The following is a 13,538-nucleotide window of genomic DNA, read 5'->3' as shown; positions in this document are numbered from 1 at the left end:
GGGGGAGGGGGAGGGAGAGAGAGAGAGCTCTCCCTCCTCATTTTCTTAGAACGCTATCAATCCTATCGGATTAGAAGCCCACCGTTATGACAGCGTTAATTACCTCCTAAAAGCCCTGTCTCCAAAATACAGTAACCCTGGGTTAGGGCTTGAACATGTGAATTTGGGGGGCACACAATTCAGTCCATCGCAAGCTCTAAGGATTCCTTTTGAGAATCCTCTGAGAACTGGTGGATTTCTGCTAAAAAAATTATTGGGATTCATGTTATCTATTATAAAAACATACAGCGGTAATTTTGAGGAACACATCTGTTAAGTTGCTTGGAGAACATCTACAACAGTGGATCACAAACTTTAGAACATAACAATCACCTGCACACCCATTAATCTGCAGATTTCTAGGCTTCCCTCCGGACCTGCTGAGTTAACCTAAGGGGCAAAAGCCCAGGAATCTCTATTTAAGTAAGTGTTCCAGGTGACTTACAGGGAGGCGGCCCATGGACCACACGTGAGAAACAACGATGCGCAGGTTTGAAAGAGTTAATCCGCTTCTCGCGATGAGCAATTCCTGGCTTCTCCTAGTCAGGGAGCTTTTCCTCCTCTGCACCCGTTTACGTTCACCATTCAGCTCGCTATTAGTCATATTCTGCCTGTGATACGTCTTCTATTTTTGTCTCAAGGTATTTAAATCTTGACTTTTTAAATGAACTTTTCGAGTGTTGTCTTGCCGTCCAAAAGGGATTATAAACTCCTTGAAAGCAGAGACACCTTGGCGTTGCTTCACAGCTGCAGGAGATTCAAGGACCGTGTACAAAGTCGGCACCAAACACACCTTATTGAATCACTTTGCTTTACAACTTTTAACTTCTTTTAACTACAAAAATAAAACATCTCCTCCCCCCACCCCCCGGCTTCTGTCCTGTTCTTCAGCAGGGAATCCATGCACCCGGGGAACAGAAGCAAGCTCTGCACTCAAGTTCCCCTCAAGATGTCACCTGAGCATAGGCTCTGTGAAGTCATGTGCCCGGGAGGAACCTGGGAGGCAAGAGCGCCCGTGAGAAGCCGGGAGGCGTGTGCCGCTCAGCCCTTCTTCACACGTCCCCTCGTCGGCCACGCTCATCGTCAACAGCTCTCTTCTTTCCCATCCCCTGAAACGCATTTTCCTTCCAAGTTCACGTCCACGGCTCGCCTGTTCTCACTTTGCCTTCCTGCCTCCACCTGCCTCCTCACCAGCCTCCACTCCTTCTACTTGCTCTCCCTGCTCCTGAAGACAAAACTGACTAAGGTAGGTACAGCTGTACTGCTTTCAATTTTATACAGTAACACTGGTAGCAGAATGTTGCCACGATGCTGAGTGAATAAAGAAAAGCAGACAGAGGTGGATTGACTATATAAAACACTAGAGGGGCAAGGAGGCTGAGAAAGCCCACTGCACTGTGACAGTAGGATGACTCTGGTCGTCCCACGACCTGTGGCTTTGGGGACATAACGAGGGGCAGAGCCCAGCCTAATGAGCAGGAGCGTGAGTGGGAGACGGGAAGTGGAGAGAATAAAGATGAACTAATGGAAACAAACCCAATTCAGCTCATGTCGTTTCAAGGTCAGGTGCGTGCCAGGCCCTGGGGGGTACCACGATGACTCAGTTCCCTCCCCGCAGGCCCCCGGGATTCTGGGGCCAGACGGAGCCCTGGCGTGACAACCACCGTGGGCCCTGAGGGACACGGCGACGGGCAAGACTCCACGGGGAGGCGGCAGCACCTTCGGGCCGGCAGGTCCTGCTGGCGGGGACACGCAGGCCATGCCAGTCACCAGGTGGGGGCCCCGGGCTAGCACACACGGTACCAACAAAAAGAACACGGTTCCTTCCCTCGAGGCTCCCAGAGAGAAGTACGCAGAGAGCACCTGGACACACCAACGAGTCATGAAGACCAGTCTAGGAGGGTTTCTGGAAGGCAGGGGTGGTTCACCATGCCAAAATCTCTACGGGTGAACAAGCAGTTTTCCTTGGAGGTCGGCTACAAAGCAGTTGACAGTGGATTAGAGAGGAGCAGAAGCAAGGTGCTAGCGGGAGGCTGGGGGGCAGGCTGAAGGTCTGACAACTCCAGTTCTATAGTTCCCTCTGGGGGGCGGAGGCAGCACCTCACTACTACTTTCCGATGGCCTCCACCAGCACACGAAGGTCCTCAGTGAACACCTGATGAGTAACCGACAGAGGAAGTCGCCATTCCCAGAAGGCCTATCTATGCCAGCTTCCCCCGACTGGAGCCCGCGCTGCCTCTACAGACCCGGCCACACTGAAGCCGTACAAAACCCATCAGAAAGTACATTAAGAGAGTCATTAACTTTAACGGGATTTTGGAAATGGAGCAGCGTCAGGGATGCTCCTCGCCGGCCCAGACAGGCTCACGTTTCATCCATAGGCTCCCCCTCCGCACAGTTCGCCAGGAGGCCTATTCCACAACCACACCCGACAGGGCTTCAGTGCCTCCGGGGGAGGGGCCCCACCTGATCTGCCATCCGTCCGCGGGTCCATGATGACGAACTCGGGCCGCAACTTGCTGATGCGCCTCCCCTTAAGGATGGGCACGAGCCCGCCCAGGTGCTCCAGGTAGAGCGTGTAGCAGGGGCCGCCCACCTCGGGGTCGTCCTCTGTGCGCTTCATGGTGCAGTGCAGACGCTCGCTGCCGGTCGACGGGTAGCTGACGAAGTCTCGCATGTTGCTGGGGTCTGGAATTGGGGGCTGGAGGCAGGACACAGAAGGAAGCGAGTGTGGGCACCACTGATACTCTGCACTGGCTGCAGCTCAGGAAGGGTTAACTATGTGCCGTGAAACAGGGACTCGCAGCTCTGGGTGTATGTCAGAATGCCAGCAGTTAGGACTCGGTGCTTTCACTGCTGGGGCCCGGGTTCAAACCCTGGTCAGGGAACCGAGATCCCACAAGTTGCATGGTATGACCAAAGAATAAAAAAAGAATCTCCTGGGGGCTTTTAAAAAATACCTAAGCCAGGATCCCACCTCAGACAATGAAACTGGAATCTCCAGGGGATAAGCCTGGGCATGTGCATTTTCTAAAAACTCCCCCAGGTGATTCCAGCGTGCAGCCAGGGTGGAGAATCACTATCGCAAAACCAAGATTGTAAACCAACTAGAAAAAACCCATCATAACAGGTTCTAAAACTCTGACGTTTTAGAAAAAAAGTAACCAACAAGCCAATCTGATACTTAGAAGCAAAGGTAAAAAACAAAAAAAGAGAATACAGAAAAGAACCTAAGGTGCAGAGGGCCAGAGGCTAAGGAGGAAACCCACCCTTGAACAGCAGCTGGCAGCTATGTTCCACACACTCCCACTGAGAACAGACTAGTTTCTGGGTTACAACCCGTATAAAGGACAGCTGACAGTGAGTGCTGGCAGGGGTCAGCTTCCTCAGCACAGTGGTGAGGAAGGCAGGCCCTAGGACTGAACTGGGCTCAATCCCGACCATTCTCGTAACTATCGATGCAGCGAGTTACCTGACTTCTAGGAACACGTTTCCCGCTGTCTCACGTGGGAACAATGCAGCATCTGCCCGCAAGTCAGGACTGAACGGACGGACTGACCGTCGGGAGGCCACAGTGGTCAGGCTCGGAATACTGCCTTTACCACAAGAAAGCTCACGTCCATCACACAAGGCGAGTCCCCCATGGACACTAACGCTAGGGACAGACAGCACACAGGGAGGACCACGGCAGAACTCTGGGGAGCCGCACGACTTCTGTGGTCCTGCTCTGGGCCTCTCGCCCATCTCCCTGACTCCGCCCTCCTCCCGGCGGTCCTTCCGGGGCAGGCAGGCAGCCAGCAGGGTGAAGAAGGAGGAGGGGGAAGGCTTTACCTTGATGGTGGGGATGAAGGCAGTGGAGAGGTAGGAGCAAAGGCGGGGGGGCAGGGTCAGCTTGCTGACGTCCTTGTCCTCTCGCAGGGCGCTGGCAATGGCCTGCTGGCACAGCAGCTGCAGGCTGGACACCCGGTGCTCCACACGTACCACGTACAGGGCCGGTCCTGACGCCATCAGCAGCCGAGAGTCCCGGTGTCCCCAGCAGATGGAGATGATGGGGCGCTGCCGGGAAGGGAAGGGAGACTATGTGTAAGCTTTTGCTCTTGTGAAAAGCAAAGAAAGATCACGCTCTCTGTGTCGAGCAAAATAAAATGATCTAACAGATTTTTAGAATGTTGGTTTTAAAAAGCACAGTCGAGGATGTTAAATCCTACATTATAAAAAGTCGGCATTTTCAGGCTTTCCCTGGTGGTGCAGTGGTTAAGAATCCACCTGCCAATGCACGGCACACGGGTTTGAGCCCTGATCCGGGAAGATCCCACATGCCGTGGAGCAACTAAGCCCGTGCGCCACAACTACTGAGCCTGCGCTCTAGAACCCGCAAGCCACAACTACTGAGCCTGCGCACCCAGAGCCCATGCTCCGCAACAAGAGAAGCCACCACAATGAGAAGCCCGCGCACCGCAACAAAGAGCAGCCCCCGCTCCCCGCAACTAGAGAAAGCCCGCGCGCAGCAACGAAGATCCAACGCAGCCAAAAATAAAATTAATTAATTAAGGAAAACAACAGTCGGCATTTTCATTGAAAAGTAGTTAGATCCCCAGGCCAGAGCACAAAGCACCGGAATAGTGTTACCAAGTTCTTTTACATGTATTATCTCATTTAATTTGGTGACGCAAAACCTAACCTAGTTCCATATAATGACATCTCTGCCAGGAGATGCAAACAGCCTGCGGTACACAGTAACCCGTATTCCTTACTGAGGCTCTGGCTACCTGGATCCTCAAGTAACAGGGGTAGTTTCCAAGGCTTGGAGAGGTAGGGAGGAGGTAGACCAGATGGCCCTTCCCTTTTGTCCCTATAAGGAACATTTCAGAGTCAGATCAACATTGGATTTGAGTCACAAGCTCATGACCCAGGGAATAATACAAGTCTCGTACTTTCTCATGAGTAAGGGGGCTGTGAGGATTAAAGGAGATGAAAGAAATCAGAGTGCTTCTGGGACTCATCACAGGTGACAACCCACAGATATTCAATCACTGTTATTCTCAGCCATCCTTGAGCCGATGGGGTAGGAAAGGGGAGAGAGAGGGACACAGTTCCTGTGGCAGCTGCTCTAGGGGTTTGTGGCCATTATTTGCTTTGAAGAGGCAGGCTGGAATCCAAATACGCAAGTTAGAAACTGGTTGCACTGGGAAAAAAAATCCGAAGCTCAGGGGTGCCATTTAGGAAAGATCAGCCAAGGAAGAAAGGAAGAGGTGGAGGGTCGTGATGGAGAAGCAGCGAGAGAATTTGCTCATTCTGATCCAGACAGGTGGAGTTCTAATTTAATGAAGTCTTGAGGGGTTTCAAAGATCAGATCTTTTATAGGAAACAGGGAGAGGAGCTTCACAACACTTTAGTGACAGGCATCAAGATAAAAGAAACACATGAAGACACTTGCTTAAAATAGCCTCCAGGGTCAGCTAATCCTGGCTTCGAATTCAAAACAAAAATGCAAGGCTGAAGATAACTTCATTTCCATCATGGCGAGGCCGCGCAGCCGCAGGGTAGGACCACAGCCGCAGTCCCCTGGAGGAGGGTCATAGGGCCTGGAGCTCAGTCTGGGGGCTTCAGAGTACTTCCAAGAAGGGCCTCCTTATAAAAGGATCCCTCACAGAGGGTAGACCCCCACAGAGGAAACCGTTAGGTTAGAGCAAGACAGAATCACTGCCGAAGACACGGCAGACGACACATAAAAAATATACGAAGAGAGTTTCTTCAGTATGACCGACCCCCCGTAAGTGCAGTTTAGGACAAAGCTCTATTGGTAGCATAATCATGCTTGATCTTAAAGCTGCAAACCGCCCTGCCAACCCCCAAGTCTCCGAAGATAATACTTACAACCTACAGCTCAAATCATGAAGAACCGTTTCCAATTAGCACAATCTGACTTGGTTGGAACTGGCTGCAAAAATACCAGACACTTCTTTCTTCCAATTTTCCATGAGTTTTGAATCCACCTACCTGATGTCCCAGTGGTCACAATGCAAGAACACATATATTCATCCTCTCTTCCCCTCCCTCCTCCTGGTTTGCTTTTCATAGTAATTACCTCTGTGTTAACAGCGGATTACATGTTTTGGGAGGGTCTTCTATAAGATTAATCATGATGATAAGTATGCTATAGCTTTGTAAAAAGGAATTTAAACCACTTTATAGACTTTCAAGTCTATAAACAGATAAAAATCCTATCTGTTATAATTACAGGTATAATCACTACCCATCTTAACAAAAATTAACAATCAGGTCTTAAAAACTAACTACGTTCCAGTTGCACATTAAGGTATCTTAATAAGCACCCGTAGTATCTCATTTAATCCTCTCAACTCTGCCACACAGGCATCATTATTCCCAGTTAACATATGTGGAAACTGAGACTAAGAGAGCTCCGTAACTCACAGCTGATCAGCAGGAGAGCACACTCTCACCCATCCCCCAACCCCGCTGCTTATGCTCATCTTACTACAGCGCGCTGCCTCTCTGTCAACCACAAATACAGTCACGAGCCCCAATTCTCCCCACAGTTCTCCCCTTAATCCGCTTGGTCAAGGCTATTCTACTGAGAAACAGACCCAACAACGGATGTGTCGAAAAGGCAACAGATAAGAGGAGAAACGAGCTGCATAAACCACGAGGGAACAATGACCGGAATAACTCACTGCGGCAGAAAAGAGCCCCCCGGTCACATGGGCCCGCGCTCGGCGGTAACCCAGCCACGCAGCGCTGCTGGGTGAGCGCGAAGCAGCAGAAGGTGGAGGAAGGGCCGTGCCCTCCACACCCGGCATCGCGAAATGAGGAAAACTGAGAATTCTCAGCAAGGAGGAGTGAAAGGACTGAAAACTAGACCCGGGAAAAAAGAACTGGAATAATTTGGCCTGGAGAAGTGATGCCTGCAGGGTCTCAAAGGACCTGTTATCTGGAGCAAGGTGACCAGGAAACCCCCTTTTCTAAGAGCAGGACAAGACCACTACCACTAGGAATTTATAGTACAGTACAGTACGGTACAGCATTCACTTACTTGCCCAAGTCAGTGATGATTTATTTATTTCAGCAAAGGGGGAAATCACACTCATTGAATTTATTTTTACAGCATATGCCCCACGTAAGATAATAAAGTAGCAAAATAAATACTGGTGCCTTTGCCATAATAAATCTTAAAGCTGTATTAGAAAAGTAAGGAAAAATTTACAACTAGTGAAAGCTGATACTCTTGTCTGAAGATTCTGAGGAAGAATCTGTCTGAAGATTCTGAGGACATGGGGAAATTGACTGTCATAGTTACCATTGAGTCTGAGGCCAGTAAGTAGGGCCATGACCTCTCAGGATCCCTATAAGTCCTGCAAGCCCGTAGGAAGTCCTACTACCTGGGATCCAATGCACAGCATGGTGATTACAGTTAACAATACTGTACAAATACCTAGAAGTTACTAAGAGAGAAGACTTTACATATTCTCACCACAGAAAAGAAATGGTAATTATGTGACATGAGGGAGCTGAGAGCTAACTTCACGGCAGTAATCATACTGCCATACATACGTATAGCAAATCCAGACGTCGTAGACCTCAAACTTACAAAGTGTCCATATCAAATATATCTTAATAAAACTTGAAATAAATAAATAATAAAATTAACACACACAAAAAATCCTTTTATACCTTGCTTATACTTTTACAGTTTTTTACATGTCATCTTACTTTTTACAAGTCTCATTTCCTGCCGGTGCTCATCTTCCTGTGCTGTTTACTGGCGCTCCAGCCTGCAAAGCCCTCAGTACAAGCGTGCCGTTTTCTCAGAAAGGACAGGAATCAAGGCGGTGGTAAACACACGTGCCCGCAGACACAGGGTAGGGGCGTCCCAATTCAGCGGCCCCGGCCCCTGGGACCCGCCGCTGCAGGTAGAACAGGAATCCCCTGCTCACTGCCCCCGGCAGAGCACGTCCAGGCTCATCTTCCCCAGGCACATCCCACCCACCAGGATTAGCTGCAGCGGAAGAGAACCGTGTCAAACATTCTCTTCCAGCGAACCTGGGAACACGTGAGGGTGCACACAGATGCGACTCCCGCAGATGAATGTTTTTGTTTTTGAACAGCTGCCGTCTGCTAGGGAGAAACTCAGCTGTAAATGTGTGGACTTCATCGCTTTCTCAAATTGCACAAAATGACTATTTTTAGAACCGATGGCTAGAACTTAATTTGTGTAGGTATTCGGCACGTAAATCTAAGGCAAAAGGGCAAGACAATGAGCTGCATTTCGGGGAGTATCCGTGTGGCGGGAACCTGGTGCTTTGGTGAGTTTGCTGGCCCGATGCCAGGTGTCCCTGGGCCAGAGAGGTATGAGAGGAGCGGCCAATGGACAGTCAGGCTGTCCCTCTCTCTGTGTCAGACGCCAGCTACTTACGAGGAAAGCAGGTTAGTCTGCTCACCCTACTTCCGCTGCCACAGCATCATGGAAGGTTAACGGCCTGTTTCAACCCCTTAGGGCACACGAAGAGACGCTAAATACCTCGCGACCTCATCTCCTGCTGCTACACGATCCGTGCCATGCATCCGTCCAATCACGTACTCGCCTCCTGAGCTGTCAATCGGTCAGTCAGTAAATCCCTGTCAAATGTGTGCAGTGGGCCAGACACATGCTGGGCGTTTGGGGACTGACACGGAATAAAAGAAGCTCCCTGCCTTCACGGAGCTGACGCTCTGAGGAGGGACGGGGAGAGAGAAGTGCCTCAGGCTCTGTGACAGGGACGGACTACCTGATGGTGTCAGCTAGTGAAGAATGCTACGAGGTAACAATGGTAGGATAAGGGGCTAGAGGCAGAGCAACGGGATCGTTTCAGACAGGGGAGCAGAGAAAGCTTCCGTGCAGGAAGCTTCAGCAGAGCCTGAGATGAGTGAGTTGGTGACGCTTGTGGCCGGACCTGAAAGCTTGCTCACCACACCACCGTTTCTGTGTGCAGCAGTGCGCTGCGTGGAGTCCTCGAAAAATTTAAAAGGGAATAAAAAGCGGGGTGTCCTTTCCATGTTAAAGATAAGCTATTCAAGCAGGATTAGAGTCAAGAGACAACAAAAGGGTCAAACCAGTTACACTGGCCCAAGAGAGAGAAAAAGAGGCCATCCAGGTACGCAGCTGCTGGCTGATGGAGCCCCGGGACGAGGAGTGAGACCCCGGGAATGTCAGAGGGGTCTCCTGTCTCCCAATCGCTTTCCCTCCTTTCTGAGCTCCCCTAGAAAGAAGGTGGGGATCTCTGTCTTAGAGGAAATGCACTTCAAATGTTTCACAGCCCCTGGTATAAGGGGGTGTTTAATGTTTGTACAGGCGGGTACACAGGAGGAAAGCCTTCCAGCAGAGTTCACTTTTAAATAGACCAAGGTGGTGACTGTTCACCGTAAAACTGTGTTGGCTGGAGCCATGGACAATTTTGAATATTAAGTTACAATGATCTGGCCACCAACTAAGCTGCAGTAATAAAAGCTAGCTCAGGATTCAGTAGCCCAAATCTCCGTTTTGAAAGAACAGGCCATTCTTGTATTTTATAAGCAGACAGCCCAGAAGGGACTTTCTCAGCTACTTACAGCAAACAATGGGAAAAGCACACATGTGGCAGCTTTGAGAGAACAGGTACAATTAATTCTCAATTTAAAAAAAGGCAAAAATAGTTTTGCTAAAGAATTCTCCTTCAAGAGCCTGGAAGTCTATGGCCGTAAATGCGCTCCATCACTTGATTTTTCGGTTCCCACACCTACCATCTTCCTCTTTTAATTTTTTTACCCAAATATCTTACATCAACACCTGAACCTTACAGAATATAAGGCAACTCCACCAACTTGCCTTTATTGCAAAAAAAGTTCATAAAGCTAAAACACACACACAAACCAACCAACCCACCCAAAAAACCCAACCATCCAACCAAATAAAAAACACACAGACCTGAATTACCGAAGCCTGTGAACTTAAGTCAGCGGTGCTAACCCTCAAAATCTGTGGTCAAAGGATCAGATATGCAATTACATGTAGATGGTTACAGATAGCACCTAGTGTGATCAACTCTAGACTTTTAAATTATGACAGGAAGGAAGAGAAAATAAATTACAGTGTATTTCCTTCTAGGAGCTTCAGCCACAGGCATTGCTGTTATGAGTAACTCAGGAGAATCAGTTTTAAAATGAGGCTGCCGCAAGTTTGTGCTGGGCAACGGCTTTGTACGCAATAACCTACAATCTCATTAACTTGGAAATAAATTATCCGATCTAAACTGCATTTAGTTCTTTTTATAAACAGCCCAATAAATTGCCTAACTTCCTTCCTGCTATAAAAACGTTCCTGCCTTTGGACAACTTGAATGGCACAGTACAGACATGTGATTCTAGAATCATTACAGACAACAGTTAAGTTGGTGCTACATATAATCAGTATTGTACTTGGTTTTTAATAGCATCATTATTTAACTTTATATTATTGAGGCGATTTTTCCAATGGTTGAAACAGGCCCTCAAATGAAAAAAGAGTCAACAATTTATTAAAATGCTGAGACACTGCGTGAATAGCTTTCTCCAAAGGAAGGTGAGCCAAGCCCCTCTCTTATCCCTGAGGCTCAAATGGTTTAAATTCAGGACCTATGTTAATTTCATGGGATAGTTGATGAGAACTTTTGCAATGGTTAAGGCCGTCGAGCTTCTACTACATTCTAAGCACAGTGAAGGTCAGAAAAATGAACAAACCGTGGCCTTTGACGTTAAGAAAATAAGGCAAATAAACAGAAAAGTGTAACACATGCCAGAGGTATCAAGCAATGCCCTGGCAGTAAGGTAACAATTACTGTGTAAACAAGGTAATCTCTCCTTCAATCCCAAATCCATAGGGACTCCAATATCTACCTTTATTTTGCCACACACCTTGGCCTCATGCTAACGGCCTCAACTCTGCTCCACTTGAGCTCTTCCTGGGTTCGCCTCATCACCTAGAACTACTTCACTTCTAAAATAGGAATCTGCATTTCCTATCCAAGCACAGCTTCCCATCCTGTGTTTATCACTTCTTCCTGAACATGCCTTATTACGACTTTATATTACTTGCCAGTCTCAGGTCATAGAGCAGATGCTACCCACCAAAGTTCCCTGGCTGCCCATTTCTATACCATCCTTCGCAGTTCCCTGAATTCCTTCCAGTTTTGGTCTCTCTGCTACATGAGCCTCTCCAGTTCCTCACTTCAGGCAGCCTGTACCACTTCTGCCTCTCGGGGTTGCAGAGGCGGCCTGGGCAACGTTGACTCTCACTTTAAAACCACGCTGTCCTGCTCTGGCCGGGGCTTGATTTCAGCTTGTTGCCTTGAAGGGCTCCTGCATCGCATTCTATGCACTAGCACTCAGAGCTCTGAGCTCAGGGCCAGCTGCGTAGGAGCCCCTCAAAATATGTTTGCTGGGTGCTTGAACAAACGAACAAACAAATACGCTTATCTGCCCGCAGAACATATTACACTGTCAAAAGATACATTTAAATCCTATGACAACTCAGCAACAAAAAAAAACTAGCAATCCAATTAGGAAATGGGCAAGGGCCTTGAACTGACATTTTTCCAAGGAAGATATACAAACGGCCAACAAGTACAGGAAAAGATGCTCAACATAACTAATCCTCAGGGATATACAAATCAAAACCACCACGAGATAACACCTCATGCCCATCTGGACGGCTATCATCAAAAAACCAGAAAATAACAAGTGCTGGCGAGGGCGTGGAGAAGCTGGAATCTTTGTGCACTGCTGGGGCGAACGTAAGATGGTGCAGCCACCATGAAACAGTATGGCAGCTCTTCCAAAAGTCAGACACAGAATTACCAGATAGCCTAGCAATTCGACTTCTGGGCATTTATCCAAAAGAACTGAAAGCAGCAACTCAAAGAGATATTTGTATATCCCTGTTCGCAGCAGCATTATTCATAACAGCCAAAAGCTGGAAGGAAACCAAACGTCCACTGATGGATGAATGGATAAACAAGATGTAGTGCACACATACAATGGCATATTATTCAGCCTTAAAAAGGAATGAAATTCTGACACAGGCTATGATGTGGATGAACCTCGAGGACATTCTGCTAAGTGAAGTAAGCCAGACACAAAAAGACAAACACTGTATGGTTCCACTTATATGAGGTAGGTAGAACAGACAAATTCATACAAACAAGAAGGTATAGATAGTTTCGGTTTTGCAAGATGAAAAAATTCTGGAGATTGGTTACAAAATAATGTAATACACTTAAAAATGGTTAAGACAGTCAATTTTATGTTATGTGTATCTTACTACAATTAAAAAAAGATTCACTTAAATAATTAATGCCTGCACCTAATTACAAATGTCCCCAAATCTGGTATACCTGTCTCTCTGATGAGCTGGGTAAGGTTAGGACATAAGTCCCTGGTTTATTATCACCCCCATCAACCATCAACTCACTCTCAGACTCCACTCCACTCCACTCCACTGTAGTGGAATTCTGCCTCCACCATAACTGATCCAGACCAGAAATAAGGCGGTCTAAAGCTTTCTGGGAGATAAAAACAAATAGAAAGGGGCCCACATGTGCACACTTTCTTCAACACCTTTAAGCTTTTTTACTTACTGTTTAACAATAATTTAGTTTAACTGTAAAAGTACATTACTGGCATAACAAACAAAATCAGAGTAAATACATGTAAATTCAGCATTTACTTCTCTGCGAGTTTCTGATTTTTACTTCAGAATGATGATAAACACCAGCTCACTCTGCTTACTCACTGTGCACTCGTTTGGGAATGGAAATGGGTGTATTTTGGTTAACAGGCAAAAACTTCTTTCTCCCTTACTTCTTCTGGTCTATACCCCATAATTTAATTCAGGTCAACAAAAGATTAAAATCTGTCAAAGATAATCACAGTGAGTAGAAACAGCTCACGAGCATTTAACGGAGGGTGGGTGCAAACTAACACATCAGAGGCACGGCCGGGTGTCTGGCACACATCCTTACTTGCACAAGCGTGTCCAGTGTAAAGATGTGCTCCCCGCGAACATTGTAGAACTTGACCATGGCACTCTTCAGAAGAGGGCCATTGGGAAGGTCACCGAGCTGGGTCGGGCGCTCCATGCCAGCGACTGCCAGGAGGTCTCCCTGTGTGCACCACTGGGCCACCACCTCTGAAATCAGAAAGAGGAAAACGGTCAGCACGAGGGTGGGACCCTTGCTTCCCTGCAAAGATGCTCTGGCTCGGTCAGAGTCTGAATTCATGACTGAATTATTTTTCCTTGAAAGATAACAGAGTGTGCACCCCACGATATGCCACATTGGCATGAGAATTACGTAGAGCTGAAGGCGATGGAGAAGAAGCAGATAGAAGAAAAGCTCTCTCCCTTCCCCCTACTTGCCTAAAAGCAGGACATAAATCTGTGAAGGTGTCTACCCATCCCCCACCAGGAAGGACAGAAATGAACCACTGGT

General features: G+C 47.9%; 1 protein-coding gene across 1 annotated transcript in view; it reads right to left on the bottom strand.

Moving 5' to 3' along the window:
* TULP4 (TUB like protein 4) overlaps positions 1-13,538 on the bottom strand; it is a 231,071-nt gene that overhangs the window by 21,906 nt on the left and 195,627 nt on the right. The window contains exons 7-9 of the mRNA XM_029223964.1: positions 13,071-13,237; positions 3,871-4,095; positions 2,506-2,740 (exon numbers count right to left, since the gene is read on the bottom strand). Coding sequence (XP_029079797.1) covers positions 2,506-2,740; positions 3,871-4,095; positions 13,071-13,237 — 627 coding nt within the window. The remainder of the gene's footprint in view (positions 1-2,505; positions 2,741-3,870; positions 4,096-13,070; positions 13,238-13,538) is intronic.

The sequence above is a fragment of the Monodon monoceros genome, unplaced genomic scaffold (assembly GCF_005190385.1).
Source record: "Monodon monoceros isolate NGI ecotype Baffin Bay Population unplaced genomic scaffold, NGI_Narwhal_1 Super_Scaffold_15, whole genome shotgun sequence".
Lineage (NCBI taxonomy): Eukaryota > Metazoa > Chordata > Mammalia > Artiodactyla > Monodontidae > Monodon > Monodon monoceros.
The sequence above is the reverse complement of the archived record's forward strand: the minus strand, read 5'-3'. Positions and strand labels throughout refer to the sequence as shown.